Here is a 19,551-nt window from a genome sequence, read left to right as displayed (position 1 = left end):
TAGAGCCGAAAAATTTTCTTCAATGTGCAAATCATAACTGTTTGGCGACAGTTGGAGTTAGTAGCAGTGGAGACGCTCGTTAGAGGGATACGTTGCAAAAATTCATTCGTATGAATGACGTCTCAAATCATCGAGTAACTGACGTTGACGTTAGTAGCAGTAAACTGGAAGATTCATGCAAATTTCAAATTTTTGATTTTCTGCGTGCAACTCCTCTCTTCTGTGAGCACGTCTGGGACTCTAAAAAGAGATTTTTTGGGTAAAGCTATCCCTTGTTCGAGATGGCGTGGCGTGTCTGACCAGCTCGCTCGGCGGCAAGAGGTGGACGGTGGTCTGAATCTCGTGTGTCGTGATCGTTGAGGGTTTGTTGCAGTGCGCCAGACGGGGAGTCACAGCCTTGATGTCGTTTAAGAAGCTGTTCATGATGTTCATCGCCTTCGAGGAGACGCCAGTGCTAAGACGTCAGCAGCAATTAAATTGAATTTTCTCTAGATTGTGATTTCTATTTTGTAGCGGCTTGTTATTGAAAAGGCGCATTATAGACAACAAATCGGTTCTTTTCAGAATCATCATTTTACACGACAGAAGGCAAATCATAATCGCTTGGCGACGGCACAACCCAGCAAACACAAGATCGTAAATCATAGCGAAAAAGTATACAAAGTGGAGGCCATATACGTGCATTTTGCACGCAGTCAAATGGAGCAATGCGCCTATATCGCCTCCACCTTGTACACTTATTCGCTAGCATATGCGATTTTGTGTTGGCTGGGAAATTCTTCGTTGGTAGCAACGCAAGCGCTCGTCGATGAAAAACGGGACAAAAATGTATTCGCATGGATGACGTCTCAAGATATCGAGTAGCGGACCCTAAATGTCTGGCCCAAACAGTCAGATTATCTAGGGTACTTTACAATGGTCCATGCAATACATCAGCGCATGTACCTCTTAGAGAGACTACGGTGTCATCTGCAGCTGTTCTTCCAAACAATTATCAACATTTCTAAAATAGAAGTTATGAAGCAAGGGTCTTGAACACGAACCTTGGGGGAGGCCCATGTAGCTATTTCTGGAAGTTTTTAGAGTGCCTAATGTGAAATTCATGTGTTTTTCTGACTACAAATTATACAAGAAAATATTCAAAATAACTGGCAATCCTACTACTGTGCAGATTGTGTCTGACAGTACTTCTATGAAAACCGAATCAAAAGCGCCCTTAATATCCAAGAAAATTTCAAGGTTAAATCTAACATCACTCGAGTCGTTGGAAAAAAGTCAATAGAAGTGAACTGTAAAACTGAAAGCCGAAGACAGAAAGAAAGATCATGATATTTAAAATAAACCAAACATACAGTTATTGTAATTATCTCAACGTGAGAATGATATTTATTTTTATTATTTGATGCCTATCTATTTACATTTCAACGCCTTACATCCAATCTAACATTGTACAATTACCCCTATCATAAATAGTGACTGTTGATTCTATATTTGCACTCTAAGCACTTTTGCTGTATCATGTCATCGGCTATTTCAAAATCTGGTTCGCCCAGATGCACGCGAAAAGTATAATGACAGATTCGAGGATTTAATAATATGTATATGGACATGCTTTCGTTTATCAACATCCATGATCTGCTAAAACTGACAGTTTATCATCGATCATATTGTCGTTTGGTATTGCGTGCTGATGATTATTACTTTACAATGAACCACACCATATCGACATTAGATAGTTTATCCCCTTCTAGTGAGCACAGGAATTTTTCCCACTATTATTTCACTCACAAGAAGACTCAAAGATCTGGGCACAATGCTGAAAATACAATGTTGCAAGTATTAATTCGATTTACATGGGAAGGTCTATCTTACTGATACATCGCTGCAATGATCCGCACTCCAAGCGAACTTGGAATGACCTCCGTCTTGTTCACTAGCACCGCATCAACGATTGCATTCGCTACGTATTCTGGTGAGTGCACCGGAATCGTCAGCCTAAAATTCAAGTTTAATTAATGATTTAAGTACAGCACTGTTGTGGGTTCGCTTTTACTTCAGATCTCTCATCAGATCGATAAACTGCTTCCGAGTGCGGATTCCCGCCGGATAGACGCAGGTGGTGTGCAAATCGTTTGTCAGTCCATCCAGATGGAACTCCTCCGTCAGCGATGCCATCAGTCCTCGCACTCCGAACTTGGTCGCACAGTAGCTGATGGTTCGACCGATCGGAATAATGCCTACCGGAATGGGGGAGAATGTTTATTTAGTGAATGTGGGGAAGAAATAACCTCATGCAGAAAATGAAATACCCAGTAGAGAGCAGATGGCAACGATGTGTCCCCGACGTCTCTCTACCATGCCATCTTTGAATGCTCGGATTGTCTGCAAAAGAGAAGAATGAGTCGGTCAGGTTTATTGATAACTGATTTTTTAGTTTCAGAAAAAAATGCACACGAAGGAACTGTTCCATCTTGCATCTCACATATTCATATGCATCTCTTTTTTTACATGCTTTATACAATCACAAAAAAGGAACACATCAAATTGCTATTCATACTTTGTTTTTTTTATAGGACGGAAATTGAAGCTGTGAGATGAAAACCCGCAATGGTACTCTACTCAGCTGGATGTTAGATTTCCTTGGGGATGGACCTCAGAATAGTTCTCCTTCTGCGAGTGGTATTCGGGTAGACTTGTTTGTGGTCTTCCTTGGTTTTCACATGTGTAGTGGATTGGTGGTTTCTCCAAATTGATGAGATTAAAAGCTTCGATTTTCTTCGTATTGATCGATTTCTCTTCACCGATTTTTTATTTCGTCAATAACTCTGTATTCTGTATTCTGTAAAAGATGCGGAACTTCTAACGGCAGATGAGGAATTACTAGGATTTCGGCTAAGGAGGCTAATTTCGTACATTACAACAATATGCGATTCTACGCTACCCATAATTCCATTACCCCGAAGGTCACCTCAATGATCGCAATTACCCCTAATGGGACGCTACCCAAATTAGTTATTATTTCAAGTTTATACTTCATTTCAATGACAAGAATGTTACTCAGTAAAAGTTTATTTAAATTTCATGTGAATATTAAATAATTGTTTTACGAATTAATAAATATCAAGGCGACTCCAGTCGAGTTATCTACACAATTTTAACGAAAATCTTGATGCTGGATCCATACTTATTTTCTGAGTTTTTATTGACAAGGTTCACGAAAATCCCGTTCCACATCGTGTGGCATATATCAAGATTATTAGAGGTAGGGGAGGTTGGATAACGTTTTCATACAATTAGAATAGGTATTATGTTCTATGTTCGCCTTACACCGGACAGACACTTGACTATTATCGAGGGGATTGCGGATGGTGAACGCTGGGTGTCGTACAAACATTCTCCCTAACCCTGAAATTACGCAATTTCTGAAAAGAAAAGAAACCTCTTCGAACACAGGACGGGTGGCTTGGCAATCGAATCCATAACCACGCCTCTTATTCAGCTGGTTGGCACGATGGGGGTAAAATTCAAAGTGTCTCAACAGCGTGTTTTGCCATACCGGAAGCGGTCCTAAGTGTCACTATCCTAACTACGATGTCTACCGCAGGATGAACTTCCTGAGTCCGTCGCAAGTTCCATTGTAATGGAGGCATGTTGTCTTTCCTGACAACGACGAGTTTCCCTACGGTTACAGGAACAGCTGGGTCAATTGGATCATCTGACATAGAAGTCAGTGGCCTTGAGTTTAGGCATGACTCTACATGAGCCGAAATCGTAGCCAGATCTTCGTATGAAACGAGGTTTTCTCCTAAGGCCTTCATTAGGCGTAGCTTCGTCAAACGAACGGCTGCTTCTCAGAGCTTTTCAGAGCCACACAGACTAACAGTGTCACGTATCCTTTTACTGCAGTTCTGCGTGGACCTGGTCGGAAAGAGACGGGACCGAAGCAATAGGGTGGTTCAAAAAATCGATTTTGCTCCACAGTGCTCATCTGATTTTTTACCATGTTCTGAGTGTCCTCTGAAAATTTGAGCTCATTTGGATTTAAACTGATTTAGCACAAGCCGTTTCAAGTTTGCATGCAAATTAGTATGGGAAGATTTATTTTTTCATTATAGTGATTATGGCGCTTCTTCATTAAGCGCAGGTTAAAAGAAAACCTACATAGCTAAAAGGAATACTTAACAGCTTTCACCCAACGAAAATCGCATGTTGATTAATCGCCTCAATAATTAGTAATCGATTTTAAGACAGGTTGCGAATCTTTAGTCATGATAGTTAAACTTCTTTGAGGGCATCACTGAAATGTGCAGTGCAACATAGTAGCCTGAATTTGTGTGTGCTATCTTTCGCGCCACGAGCAGCAATGTTGCCTGTTGTTGAGTTATGCAATTAGCTCCAGAAAACCACGGTATAGATTAAATTCGATTACTAATTATTGGAGCGATTAATCAACATGCGTTTTTCGTTGGGTGAAAGCGGTTGAGTATTCCTTTTAGCTATGTAGGTTTTCTTTTAACCTGCACTTAATGGGGAAGCGTCATTAACAGTATAATGAAAAAATAAATTTCCCCATACTAATTTGCATGCAAACTTGAAACGGCTTGTGCTAAATCAGTTTTAATCCGAATGAGCTCAAATTTTCAGAGGACACTCAGAACATGGTAAAGAATCAGATGAGCACTGTGGAGCAAAATCGATTTTTTGAACCACCCTACTAAGCAATCTACGCATATCCTTGAGAAGGGTTGTGCTACTGGCAGTTCACTCATAAACTGCTGGCAGTTCACCCATATCGCTCAATGGCCAAGGAAGTGGTGAGCCTCTCGTGACCAGACTCTTCTTGGATAATGCTGACCTTGGACGGGGCTTGCAAAGAGGAAAAAATGTAACGTCATCTGCTGCTAGTCAAATGCTGTCACGAGCTGTCGAATGCAGCCACCAGCTTTTTGTGTGAAAGTATGGGTATCCCATTTAAAGTGTTCCGCATGTTTTTTTTTGTTTTACGAAGCCTTTTTCACTTTGAAGAGTATTCCAAATTAGTCGGGTAGCTTAATATTACACAAATATGAACGTATATTTTGTTCTCGATATGAAAACCTTTTGGCAATCGATTTACAAATTCGCAAATTGGAAACACTTTTATTGTGCTCAGAAGAGTCTACACGTGACACGATGGGACAGTTGAAAATCTATGGTCAACTGTGACGACCATCCATCTACGATCTTCCAAAACATTTTCCTTCCGGCACTGCGCAGTGTGCGACGGATCTGCGTATCTCTTCTTCGTTCACATAATTTCCTGTGACGTGTATTGGCCAGGATTCCGGTTTCAGCTTCAGCTACGGGGCTCCCAGCACAGTTGGTTCGCATGATTGTTGCTGTAGTAATCCTCTAGAGTTCAGGTCTACATCTTGAACATGGTTACATGCACAATTCTCCGGTGCTTGTTGTATTTTCATCACACGGTTCGCTACGAAAGTATTCTATGCAGCCGGTACTGTCTATATAAACTGTAGTACGCATGTCGAAAAGAATGTTTCCGTTTCTATTTTCAGCAAGCTGAGCACCTTTTCATTCAGCTGTAACACTAACTATGCTCTACCAAGCTCCAGACGTGAAATTGACTGCGATTTCAGTGGAGTAACCTTAGATTTTGAAAAAAATGTTGCTTCTTTTGAAATTGTCTGTACTTTAGACACAAAGGCAGGTCCTGCAGACAACTTTGGAAGCGTCCGAAATTAAAAGAAGTTGAATACGTGTTGGTCCTGGCATCACCACTACGCATAACTGAATACATAATAAAATCACAAGTGGGATTTGCTTATGAAGTTCCATCCATTCTTCACATTCACGGGCTCTTACTGCTTAGACCCAGGCTAGCTTTCTTCCTCCTTCATCAGTCCAGCACCGAAGAAGTTGCATGTATATTCTCGTCGTCACAATAACCGCAGCTATCAAACATAAGGGTTCATTTGGACTAGCTCCCACAGCCTTGAACAGGAACTTGAAGACGCCACTTGTGGGGAACCATTATAACCCTATTGCTGGATCCGGGTCGACTTGCTATCCATTCTTTTTCGCCAACGCTAGATTCTCCTCCGGAATTCCATCACCCCTGTAGAATTGATGTTTGCTCAGTTACACTTTGTACTGTTGAGCTGCAAATTTGAATAAAGTAGTCGTCACATTCACATAAAACGACAAGCAGTAAAAAAAGCATTTTTACAGACACTCGGAAAACCCAGAGACCGGAACGTCTCCGGTACCCGTGGACCGATCTGAGACCATAGTTGCATCTTCCCCCACTGAAAACTGATAATGAACGCAAAGCAGCTACACGCTAACTTTCACCTACTCAGTGACTGAGTAAAATTGTATTGCTCTCTCTTTCTATCCCACAGAAATTTTACTCAATTTCCGTCAAAAGCAGGACAACTCAAAACTATGAGTAATCCTGCTTTTGACGGAAATTGAGTAAAATTTCCGTGGGAAGAAAAGAGACGGCAATACAATTTTACTCAGTCACTGAGTAGGTGAAAGTTAGAGTGTAGTCAAATCAAAGCATTCGTAGATCATCGCATGCACCACAGTGATAGACCATTAGATTCATTCTTTGCCTTATGGAAATGAGTGCCCTATACAAATGTATGGCCAATGTTATCCTCTACAAAAAAATGAAAAGAGAAATGTGGCGAACGAATTCCACATTCATTCCGATGCTAGAGTGTTTAGTTTATTTGCCTTTTCTGTTTATTTCAATCTGTTGAGAACCAAAATGAGAAAGTGGGAGAATTGCGAAAATTTTAACAAATCGCACTCAACATGCGCTGTCAAAAAATTGCAACTATGTCTGAGACTTTGGATAGGGACAAAATGCTAGAAAAGTTTCTACGTCCGATCTCCCAACTCTATCATAATCGGATTATATTCTCCAATTTTACGCTCGAATTTCGACAAAAAATTAGCCTATAGGGCACTGCACGGAAAAGTCTCTTTCTCTTTCGTTCTTTATAAATTTTGACGTTTACTGGCCTTGTTGTTTTCTAATTTCTTTGCAGCGAGAAAGAGACAAAGCAGTCCGTGCAGTGTCCTATATCAACATTTTTGTCTGGGTTAGGAGAAAAAGGTAGAAAGACAAAACGTCGAGAGGACAAATGGTCGAAAATGAGAAAAGATCGAAAGGGTCGAAAGATCGAAAGGGAAAAAAGATTAAAAAAATATTTCATCCATCCTTCTTCTTTCTACTTACTTTCTCCATCTTCCTTCTTTTTTATTCCTTAATTCTTCTCTTTCTCCTTCTTCCTTTTTTTAATTCCTTATTTCTTCTTTCTTTAACCTTCTTCCTTATCCTTTCGTATTTGTTCTCCTTCCTACTTTCTTCTGCATATTTTCTTCATTCTCCCTGCGGCCATTCTTCACAATTCTTTTATCTTCCTCCTTCTTTCTTGTTAGTTCCTTCCTCTTTCTTCTTTCTTTCTTCTTCCTTCTCTTCTTCTTTCTTGTTAGTTTCTTCTTCCTTCTTCTTCCTTCATCTTTCATCCTTTTCCTTTCTTCCTTCTTCATATTTTTTGCCTTCCTTCTATTTTCTTCCTTGTCACTGCTTCCTTATTCTTCTTTCTTCCTTCTAGCTTCTTGTTTTTTCATATACCTTCGTTTTGTTCCTTCTTCCACCTTCCTTCTTCTTTCTTCCTTTTCTCGTCTCGCTCGTGATTTTATTTTTCGAATTTATTTTTCGTGAGTGTAAAGTTAGGTTTAAATTTTTTCTGCTGAATCCACAGATTTTTTTTTCGAAATTCTGAATATATTCCCGTTGAAATCCCGAATTAATTTCCGTAAAAATTTGGCCGAATTCTCCGTGGAAATTCTGAAGAATTTAAGTGCACAATTCAGACATTTGTTTGCGTATATTCCGAATAATTTCCCACGAAAATGAAAAAAGTCGAAACACTCCTTGTGGAAACTGTAAGAATTTTCCGCAGACGCTACCGAGTATTTTCCATTGAAATGTAAACAGTTTCTTGACGAAATCAAATTATTGAATGGAGAAGGGTCGTTTGTCCAAAAGTCATTTGGCTATAGACCACAAGGTCGAAAGTTGTTTGGTCAAATATGTGATTTGGCGGAACGTACCATTAGGCCGAAAGTCAATTGGCCGAAATGTCATTAGGCTGAAATGGACATACGGCCGAAATTGTTATTTGTCTAAACTGATTGTTTTGCCGAAAAAGTCATTTGTCCGAATAGGCCAAACGGGTTGACCTTTTTGGCCAAATGACTCTTTTGGTAATGACATTTTTGGCCGTATGTCGCTTTCAGCCTAATGACATTTTCGGCCAAACTACTTTTGACCTAATAACCATTTCGGCCAAACGTCCAATTCAGCAAAATGTAATTCGGCTAAATGACAATCAGCCAGGTGGCATTCGAACAAATGGTCTTAGCCGAATGACTTTCAGTCTAACGACGGGAAGAGCCATACGGCCCAAAATTGTTTAGCCGAATATGCCATTTGGCCGAACAAATCATTAGACCAAAACTCATCGAAAATGTCATTCGGCCGAAATGAACAACTGGTTATTTGGTCAAAAAAGTCGTTTGGTCGTATAAGTCATTTGGCTTAACCTTCGGGGACTTGCGCCGTTGTAAAAAGTACAACAGGTTCGAAAAAAGCACGCTTCTCGTTTACATCACAGGCGGGACTGCGTGAGCGGTCCAGGATGAAGCGAGTCCCGGAAGGTTAAAATTCCCTTTTGCATAAAGGGTCCGAATGGCTGAGATGGACATATTTACTACCGGAACTGTTTTTGGCCTTTGGCCGTGAAAGTAGTTTTGCAGAAAAAACGCTGTCGTAACTGATTAGAAAGGACCATTTAACGGAAAATGTTGTTTGACCTAACGGGTCGACGTTTTTGGCCATATAACCTGTTTAGCAACTAATATTCTCGGCCTTAGACCAAATGAACATTTCGACCAAACGGCATGTTCGGCTACTTGACCTATTCGACCAAACAACCTGTTAAGGCAAACTGCCTTTTCGGCCAAATTACATTGACAAATGATATATTCGGTCAAACCGTTTTAGACCTGTTAACCATTTCGGCCTAGCGTTTAATTTGCCGAATGAGTTTTGGCTTTATGATTCTTCCTCTTTTTGAACTATGTCCCGTCGAATTTCCGAAGATTTTTAAATGGAAAATACAAATAATTTCCTCTAATTCCTGAAAAATTCTCGTAAAAAAAGAATCCCGTGCGAGTTCCAAAAAAATTCCTGTGGAATTCAAAGAATTTCTCCCACATTCTGAGCAATTTCTCGCGAAAACTCCAAATATTTCCAGTGAAATTCCCGTAGAATCTTCCTCGAAAAATCCCAAGAATTTCACGTGAAAGTTCCAGAGAGTTTTCCGTGAAAAATTGTAAGAGTTGCCCACAGATATTGCAAAGAATTTTATGTGAAAATTCCGAAGAATATCCCTTGCTAATTCTAAGAACAACCCGCGGAAATTCTGAATAATTTTTCGTTAAATTTTGGAACAATTTTCCGTGGAAATTCCAAAGAATCTCTCGCGGAAATTCTAAATAATTTATTCAGAAATCCCAAAAAAATTAATTTCGATATTCCAAACAATTTTACATAGGAATTTCTTTAATATTTCATTGGAAACTCCATAGATTTTTTCGGGGAATTTAAAACAATTGCCAATGGAAATTTCAAGGAATTTCCGAAAAAAAAAACAAATGAATAATTTAGAAGAATTTATTGAGCAAGCTCATTGTATTTTTCAGACGAAATACAAATGTTTTTCCTGTTAAAGTGTATAGATTAAATAAAGGCAAGCCAACGCAGGCTATATTGTTCGTAGTTTGTGCTAAAACCAAATCGCAAATAATTTTACTTGGTATCTATTTCAGCGTGTGCTAGAATTTTTTTGATTCAAGTGATGATAAAATATTGAATGAGGTTTACAAATGAGATTTGTTGTATCATACACAGGTCAATAGTCATTCTAGTCGTATAAAGAAAGCGAAAAAAAGTACCTAGTATTTGTCATAACATATCACGACGCAATACCTAGTCGCGCAGCCAAAGGTTATGACGTCATCACCGTCGACGTCAATTCTTCTCATGATTGATTGCACGTCATTATAAACTGGCTGGTTAAAACATAATGGCGTCTCAAATAAACAAATAGTATGCAGTTTTGTATCATAAATGTATCGATAACATAACGCCTTCACTTATTAATTCATTAAGACAATGGATTGATAAAAATCTTCGCATTGCAGCTGGCGCTTGAAGAATAATGGTTTGAAGCAAAGATGGCAAGAAGCAACAAGATAACCGAGTTCAAAACTTTTCATACATCTCACCGGAGACACTGAAATCAATGAAAGTGCTTCCATCTATTGCACAAAAACTCAACCATTAATTCTATTCTCGGAGTATTCGAGAGACGGGTACTTAGGACCATCTTTGGCGGTGTGCAAGAAGACGGTGTGTGGCGGCGAAGAATGAACCATGAGCTCGCCCAGCTCTACGGCGAACCCAGTATCCAGAAGGTAGCTAAAGCTGGAAGGGTACGATGGGCAGGGCATGTTGCAAGAATGCCGGACAGCAACCCTGCAAAGATGGTGTTCGCTTCCAAACCGGCAGGTACGAGACGACGTGGAGCGCAGCGAGCGAGATGGGCAGACCAGGTGCAGAACGACTTGGCGAGCGTAGGGCGTATTCGAGGATGGAGAGATGCGGCCTCGAACCGTGTATTGTGGCGTCAAATTTTTGATTCAGTGTTATCTGTTTAGACGTAGACTAAATAAATGAAATGAATAATTCTATTCTTGAAGGTTTTGGTTTACCGTGTATCGAGAATGTAAATAAGAAAAAAAAACACAAACGTCAAATAACTCGGCACACCATCTGTACCTATTTGTTATTTTAAGGTTCTCCAAAATACATGCGACGGGACAGTCGCGACGCGATTCCATCGCTTGACGACAGCGATTCTGTCGACGTTGATATGGAAGCGTAAATAGATCATTGCCTGCAGCGACAAAGCGATAGAATCGCGGCGACTAGTTGTCGCCGTCGCTGCGATGAAATCGCTTAGGTCTGGGGAAGCCTTTATTCTGCAACAAGATTGATTCGTGATTCTGTTTACACATATTTTTATGGTAGCTCCTTATTTTTTTCTATAAAACTCTGTCCTCCTCCTTCACGATAACAAGTCGCTCAAGAGGATTAATAACTCGTTCCGCATCAAATGCGTAATCATGATCATGGACCTAATGGATCAAACAAGGTAACTCATTTCGCACTCACCGCATCAAAAAAAACGGCGACACTGTATACGTATATTTCTATTATGTTCGTTTCATAGCGGCAGTTTTTGCTTTGATCTTTTTTGATTCGATTGATCCATTCTTGTCGCGACTCGCGAGTTTTCCTCGGATTTTCGTTAGGTGTATTTGCTGATCCATGTTGACATTTCCCAATTGAACTTCTCCAGCAACATCAATTTCGTTATCCTCATAGTCTTGATCCAAATCCATTGGAGTTGCTTTTCGATCGATGAAACATGTATTTCCATCGGAGTTGATATCAATACTGCTGGATTAGCCGGGAAAAGCGATGGAGCTGCTAAATTAATGCATTTAAAATTGATTTAATTGTTGGACTTTGTTATCATTGTTTCAATACACCATTGAGATTTATTTCTGTGATTTGTGAAAGCAGAGTTGGCGAAATGCTTCGCAGATTTCACTGTTCTTATTGATACCCGGGGTTTGGCAAAACTCGATCCAGGGTCTCACATCCCTGAACATAATTTAATATACGCACTTCATTAAATAAAAATAAAATGGATAAACAGCTTTCCAGCTCAGTGTTAAAGAAACTATTTTTAAGCATCGCTTTGCATGTTTGCATGGTGCAGTCTCAGCTGTTATTGTTTTATTTTATTGAAATTTCTACAAAAGATGATCGATTAAAATTAACAGTGTACTAGTTCGACTTTTGTTCACTTGGCGCTTATCGTGTCTCCGTAAAATCATAGAAGTCGGGTATCTTGTTCCTTCTAGCCATATTTGTTTGAAGTCTTCGTTCTTCGATGTCGTCCTGACGATTTGGTTGCATGACGAAAGTTAACGTCGTGCGCGTCATCGACGATGCGTAGAGTAGCAATGAAGACACTAATACTCGTCGCTACTGTGGCATTTCGTGCTGAGACGAAGTCATTGACTATTGTCAGCCCTGAATATAAATAGGAGATAACAGGAGATAATAGGAGAAACAGTGTATCCTACAAAGTAAGTACAAATTTGCTACTATGTCTGAAACTCGATTATGCATATGTACAACATGTGATAGATTTAGTTCGGATAAGGTATTGTAGGGTAGCCCACCGAAGGGGCGGTTACCCTCCAATACCTTGTACATATATGTTGTACATATGCATAATCGAGTTTCAGACATAGTAATTAATTTCCACTCCGGTTGGCTTAATACCCGGCATATAGGCAATTAACTTTGAATGTAAAAATTTGCTATTCGTGTGCTGTTTTCTTTAACAATGCAATACAAAATGGCAAGGATTTTTCTATTTCTCGTTTATTTTGGAGGCGCAATTGCCGTGAAGCGTTACTGAACGAGCTCGGTGGTCTAGTGGCTATCGCTTCTGCCTCATAAGCAGGATGTCGTGTGTTCAATTCCAGTCTCGTCCCTTTCCTACTTCGTATATCTATCTTAGTTCTTTCCGTGTTTCACGTTATACCAAAACGATTCCTGCTATTACAGGGCTGGTAGCGACCGAAGCCACTCAAAATAGTGACTTTAGTGACCAAAGCTGACGAAAAAAGGGACCAAATAGTGACTTTCAGTTGCAGAAAAAGTGACCAAATAGTGACTGCCAATTGCAAGTTTAATGGGACGAAATCAAGCGTTTTTGGGTCGAATGAGAATAATTTGTGGCGAAAAACATGTTTCACTTACCACTCTTTTCTCTTAGAACAAACTTAGAAGAGAAACGAAAATCGTACACGCTAACTTTTGTCTACTCAGTGGCTAGATAAAATTGTATTGCCCTCTCTTTCAACCCCACGAAAATTTTACTCAATATCAGTCAAAAGCAGGACTACTCAAAACTATGAGTAGTCTTGCAAGCAAATCAGTTTTACTCCATTGGAAGTGAGCACTCATCACTCATAACACCTGTTTTTCTTTCCCGAAAATGTTTTCTCTGCGAAAATCTGCCTGAATGAGCATTTTCTTCTCTTGAGAATGAGTGAAAATTACGATAATTGGATTAGCTGAACACCTACTTTAGAAAGATACAGAGAAATATACGATTTGTCACTGGTGCCACGGAAGTTTTTGTAATTTTTAGTGCGACAGGAACAAAAGTGCGGATCGTTTTGGTAGACAACGAAACAAAAAAAAATATAAAGATTCATGTACAACGAGACTGGGATTGAACGCTCGACCTCCTGCTTGTAATGAGGACCATGCTCTCTGAACTTTTAAATTTTTTCCTCCTTCCACAGATTATCCGACTTGCTGTGCGTATTCATGAACGATTTTTGCTATGGAATTCGACAGCGCATGCAATCTTCAAAATTGGGGAGACTTGATCTCCTTTCTATGATATCTACTAAATAAATATTTTTTACTGCAAAACCCTTCATTACATCTGTCCAATTACAAAACAATTGAGAACAAATTATATTTTCTCGAATTTTTTAGACAAAAATTTTTATATTATATTATATATGGATGACTAATGAGGGATCAAGTCTCCTCAAATTGAGGCAACAACTCAAAATCCAAAAATCTTGAAATTGTGGTGGAGTGTTGGCATTTTTATCTCTTCATTAAGCATATTTATGGATTTTTGCTGTGAAAAAATGATAGCATTTTTTCATTATCGGGAGAAGTTGTTCGAATTTTGCGTGGCCACTAATAAAAAACTTTAGGAGGAACAAAACACAGTAAATAATAGAGTTAATAAGGTTGTCTTCCAAAAAATAACTCGCCACATAACGATCATTTGTCTCCCCACCTCCCCTGCTGTATTGAGTTTTAAGAAAACTTGAAATCGACAGGTCTTCTGCTTGCATGACTGTATACCAGTTTATAAATTGTGACGTAAAGCACCTTCAATAAAATGGCGAAATGCGAATAAGAGCACCGAGTTGAATGGCTCGCGAAGTTTCCGAGCGATAATTTTTCCAAGATCCGTAATTTCATTTCTGCATGAACAAAGCATCATCCGATGGATACATAAAACTTTATAAAAAATCTTGGCCAATAGTTCCAAAATAGTTGAAAATAGTGACTTTTTGCGAGAAAAAGTGACTTTAGTGACTTGAGGTCGAAAAAAGAGACTTTTTAGTGACTAGCCCGAAAAAAGTGACCAAGTCACTAAAAAGTGACCCGCTACCAGGCCTGCTATTATAACCTTCCCCACAATCCCAAAACCTTCCGTGGCACCATTGAGAGGTCGTAGAGTTCTCTGCATCTTTTTTAAGTAGGTGTCCAACAAACCATCCTTCCCCTTCCTCAGCATTCACAAGGACGTGGCCAGGACAGATCTCGACTATTGGAGAGTGCATTGTTTCCATCTAAGAGTTAGTGATTAGTCTCAAATCAATATCTGTGGTAACGGATGAAAGTGATACTACTCTCATACAATAGTCTTGGCTTGTACCACCTACGAATTTGTGCGAACTGCTAAATGCTAATGCTAGTGCTAATGCAATTGCCGTGAGCGTTACGGTGCCGCGATTAAATTTAATATTACATTTCTTGATTCTTATACATAGTGTTAGTTTTGGGGAACCGAAAGTCTCGATTTAGTTGAGGTTAGGGAATACAATAGTACAGTAGGAAAGGGAAGGAAAATGGCAAGGATTTCGCAGGTTCAAATTTGTTTCCGCTTTTAATTCTACAAATTCTTTTACTTTTAGGCTAAAGTACATTAAAAGCCTGCACTTCAAATTGTGTGCTGGGATCTGAATTTTGTTCAAAGGTGGTGTATTTTTGTCGGATTACGAAAATATTGTTAGGGCTGCTAACAACAAACGCAAAGTTTGTACTCATTTGTGTATCTCATTTGCGTAAAATTTATTGATGAATAAAAACCTAGAGAAGCTAAACGCTCATTTTGGCTAATTAATTCAATTAACATTGGGAACTTACTACGCTGGCTACCGAATGCACATTGTATCGAATGCACATTGTATCGAATGCACAATGTATCGCCAGCTTGCTGAAAATTGTAAATTGAGCGAAAAAGAAAATATAAATACGGACAGGGTGTTTGACTCAAATTTTAGTCCATCTTCGTCAGTTGATCGCACTTTTGTCACAAATCAGATAATGCAGCTAAAGCATCGGCAGAAGAATCACACGATCATGGTGATTATGTTGACCTTACATTAATAGACAATTTCTAATGCATCACATTGCACCATTTACGCTATTTTTTTAACTTTCATCATTGAAATGAATCACACTTATGTCGTTTTTTCGCGGTAGATACGTTCCGCAAATACATAATTGCGTTAAAAAACCCATTCTCAAAATCCGAGTGAATTCCAAATCCACCTAAATTTGAAAATCTGCCTAGAAACGATTTTGAGGAAATTCACTTTTGTGCAGGACTGGCAGGGGGAACACGAATCGTATATGATACCGTTCTGCCATTATACGCATAATTGTCCATATGAATCCCATCAAACATGGGACAAATATGAGCATGACGGCAGTGTAGTTATGGGTCAATTTCTTACTTCATAATATTTAATGCTTTTTTGCGACTATTTAAAAAAAAACTGATTCTATTTCTTCAAACGTTATACATGCTATGTCGCTATAACATGTTGTGTCCCCATTTGAATAATCCACTTTCGTCAAAGATTAATGAAATACTTTTCCTGCCGGACATTCACTTTTGAACTCGCAAGCCCACTGTAGAATGCGCCTCGATAAAGGGCGGTGAATGAGCTGAACTTGACCCAGTGTGTCATTAATTATCCTGCTCGCGTCGATGCGCGCCTTAATAGTTTCAGCTACCCGTCAGTAGCCAATCAGTAGTGATTGGCAACTCATAGACGAATGCATTTTCTAATTTGAAATTAGGCGTTCCACAATTTATAATTACTGCTGTCAAGAAATAATGACAAGTTCATTGAACACTTATGATTGTGGTTATGATCACTGGACGATTTGTACAAAATCGTTGTTGATAACATCTGATACACGATTTCATGTAGGTACACTACGATGGAAGCTACACTTATGCTGACTTGTATCAATGTAATTATATAGCGCAACCAAGGTTGCAACAAGTGCAAATAAGGTAAAATCAAGTTCAATGTTAGCCTTGTACTATGTATGCTCAACAATCTTCTCTAACTTACCCAGAAGTGTGATAACAGATTAACGTTCACTATCCGCTGGATATCTTCCGGTTTTCCTTCCGATATCGAGAGCATGGCCAACAAGGCCGCATTATTCACCAGAACATCAACATTTCCCAGTGCGGATTCGATGTCCTCTTTCATTTTGCAAACCGAACCGTAATCACTCACGTCCACATGAAACGCGTTGGCCTTCACGCCGAACCGGGTCCGCACTTCTTCGGCGGTACGACGCGCTCCAACCAGGTCGATATCGGCGACGGCCACCGCGCAGCCCTCTTGCGCCAAACGGAAACAAAGCGCTCGGCCCAGACCGTTGCCACCGCCGGTGACCAATGCTAGCTGCCCGGTAATGGATTTCTTTTTCGCCGGCAAAAACAATTGCACAAAGTCTCGGAAAAGCACAGGAACTAAAAGCAGCAACAGTTTAGTTATTTTGGGAACAACTTCCACCAGCACAAATCGCACGTTCTTTTCCAACCTATCAAGGTTGAACGGTTTGCTCGAGCGGTGGCGTTGGGCAGCCGCTTCATATCTGCCGTCCGCGTGTGTAAAATACTGCTCTTGGAGCACCATACTTCTGAAACTGCTGCACCACTTTGGAGGAAGGAGTTTGCAGTCCGGTCGACCGTTTCGGCTCACACTTTAAACTTAACTGCACTGCGCTGTGGGGTTGACTGAGACTGGCATCAAATCTTTCTGTTGTTGCCCACTTCGGAGTGCATGGCAAACGAAACCTAGTTGAGTGCGATGCGTGCCGGAGAGGTACTTTGTTGTATGGTTTATGTTGATGTTTTATTCTGGCTTTCGCGCAAATACCTATCCACAATGCAATCCACATGCGATGGAATCTCACTTTTGGTTCTGTATGAACATTCAGGTGAAGGTCATTTTCATAAGACGAAAGCCACTAGTCAGTGACTCGGTTGATTCACTATAATGAATAGCAGGATTTCTTCCTAGGGTTCTCTACCCGAGAAAAGTCTGACATCATAATGAGAGCCAGAAGAAAACGTATGTTGATATCGACATCAAATTGAAACCATAATTTGTTTTCAAAGTGCGATATTCATGATAGATAAAGGTCCGTTCACAAATTACGTAACGCTGTAGGGGGAAGGAGGGGGTCAGGCCAAACATTACGGTCCATACAAAAAAACTTCCTTAGCTTAGCTTAGCTTAGACTGACTGTACATATCAATGGTTGCTATTCCGTGATTGATCGGAACTGGTGCAAATTGCACTTCGATCCAAGTGAATAGTGGTTGGGATTTTCCATCTATTCTCGAAGTGCACGTTTCAGCAGCTCGCGAATGTTGATCAATAACGGCGCCGGCCAAGTCCTTACAGTCAGTTGGGAAAGTGAGGGAATGTTAGTGTGTGGTTATTGTTGCTACTAGAGACCGAGAATACCTCTGCATCTCCACAATTACCACGGGAAGGAAGTTTTGTAAGTTGGGTGGGGTAATCAGTAACATAGATCGGGATTCACCATGGAAAGTGACGTGACCTATGCAACTTCTATACAACAGTATTAGCATTTCCTTATCTTGTTCAATTGTTCATCCTTCGCGAGAATAAACAATCAATTACTTAAAGTGGGCGATTGTTCATTTGAATTTTGGATTAAGTGCCCGCGTCATCATTTTTAACGAATGGAAAGAAGAAAAGAAGTAGGATTGAAATTGAAAATATGAAGATAATCATGGCTATTCAACAACATTGATAGAAATCCTAAAGCTTATGTCAATCAGCAATCAACAACCCTTATTTAATCTCAATTTGAGGTTAAATAAGAATTTAGTTAATTTATGTTTATTTTACGTAGGTGCCTGTGTGCGTGTGTGTGCGTGTATGTGTACGCGTGTGTGTGTGGAATTTTCGATTTGTACTACGGATAAACATCCATGTTATACATATTTGATCCTAGCGTGTATTTAGTAAAATCGTTTTTATAAATTGTAATCATGGAACGGACTCACAACTTCGCTTGAAGACTTTAGTTTTCAGTACTGTATGCCAAATCTGTATGCCATTCAGATCATCAAATCCAGTAAGATCATTTCCTTGGAAACATCTAAACAGTTCAAATCCAGTACATCCACGTATCAAGTATAATTTAAGTGGACATTTTTCTTCCTTGACTTAGTTGCCATATTTAGTTTTCTGTGAAAATATGTGAAATGTTAATATATACATTTAATTGATTGCTGTTCATAACCAAGTTATTAGTCAAGGGTAAAACATTGCAATAATTGGTCGAAAGAAATTAACTATATGATGTTGAAATCATTGAATTAATAGTTTTTGGTTTCAATCCTTTGAATATTTTTTCCCTGATTTATAATCTGATCTGGACACTCATTTTCAGAACTATATCTCTTTCCAGACATTTGAGCTCATATTTTATATATTGTATGAAAATGTCATTATGTGTTATATTGAAGTTTATTTAAAAAAAAAGAAGTGGGAATTTTTTTCATGGATATTCTTATTTCGGTGGTGTACTTGGTACGCAAGAAAAATCTATCACATGCTGATTGGGTGTGGGAATCTGATTAGCAATAAATATTGGAAAATTTATTGAATGTTTCGATATTTTGAGTTTAATGGGATATCGAACATTAAGTGTAATTAAGGATATTGTAGATATTTAGCATATTTTTCAAGTATATTTATTCTGTAACGATACCATTCATGATTAACGTTTTTTATTTCTAGTCTAAACGTTATTGTATTCGAGTTGTGTGCGAAATAATAACACGTAAAAATGCCCAAATGAGCACACGCATTTGTTGAAGCAAATTTTAGAAATGTACCGTTTTTTATACATCTCCTTAAGGTTAAGTCTTAATTCTATTGCCTAAATGATCATTTTCACTAGAATTGAAATGTATTACAATTATACTATCACCAATACTTACGACCATTTAATGACCGATGTACACTTGTGAATGGCTAATGCATTCATGATCATTATGCATTATGCTTTTATTTACTTTTCATTTGTCAAACATTGAGTGATTAATTGTTTAAAAATTGACAATAATTTAATATTATGATATAATGAAAATAGTTTACGCCGTTACAAGACATTTTTTTTCTTTTGACTAGTGATTTGAGAACGTAATTGCTTTT

The 19,551-nt window shown here is 39.1% G+C and overlaps 2 protein-coding genes across 2 annotated transcripts in view; one reads left to right on the top strand and one right to left on the bottom strand.

The window, feature by feature from the left end:
* Positions 1-19,551, top strand: part of LOC134210913 (basement membrane proteoglycan) — a 654,698-nt gene that overhangs the window by 398,026 nt on the left and 237,121 nt on the right. The gene's annotated exons all lie outside the window — the stretch shown is intronic.
* On the bottom strand, positions 1,355-17,202 carry LOC134210916 (17-beta-hydroxysteroid dehydrogenase 13-like). The gene is made up of 5 exons (XM_062687355.1): positions 16,414-17,202; positions 2,310-2,382; positions 2,054-2,237; positions 1,873-1,995; positions 1,355-1,816 (listed from the first exon to the last, which is right to left on the bottom strand). The coding sequence occupies exons 1-5, from the start codon at positions 16,987-16,989 to the stop codon at positions 1,738-1,740; spliced, it is 1,035 nt and encodes a 344-aa protein (XP_062543339.1). The 5' UTR covers positions 16,990-17,202; the 3' UTR covers positions 1,355-1,737.

This window comes from Armigeres subalbatus, chromosome 2 (assembly GCF_024139115.2).
Source record: "Armigeres subalbatus isolate Guangzhou_Male chromosome 2, GZ_Asu_2, whole genome shotgun sequence".
Taxonomy (NCBI): Eukaryota; Metazoa; Arthropoda; class Insecta; order Diptera; family Culicidae; genus Armigeres; species Armigeres subalbatus.
Note: the sequence above shows the minus strand (reverse complement) of the source record. Positions and strands in the feature narration are given on the sequence as shown.

Bases quoted from the DNA above. Each gene is read 5' to 3' on its own strand.
- LOC134210916 (XM_062687355.1), bottom strand. From the start codon at position 16,989: ATGGTGCTCCAAGAGCAGTATTTTACACACGCGGACGGCAGATATGAA. The intron at 2,383-16,413 runs GTAAGTTAGAGA...TCTCTTTTGCAG, and splicing joins ATCTGTTATCACACTTCTGG to ACAATCCGAGCATTCAAAGA. The intron at 2,238-2,309 runs GTATTTCATTTT...CCATTCCGGTAG, and splicing joins TGCCATCTGCTCTCTACTGG to GCATTATTCCGATCGGTCGA.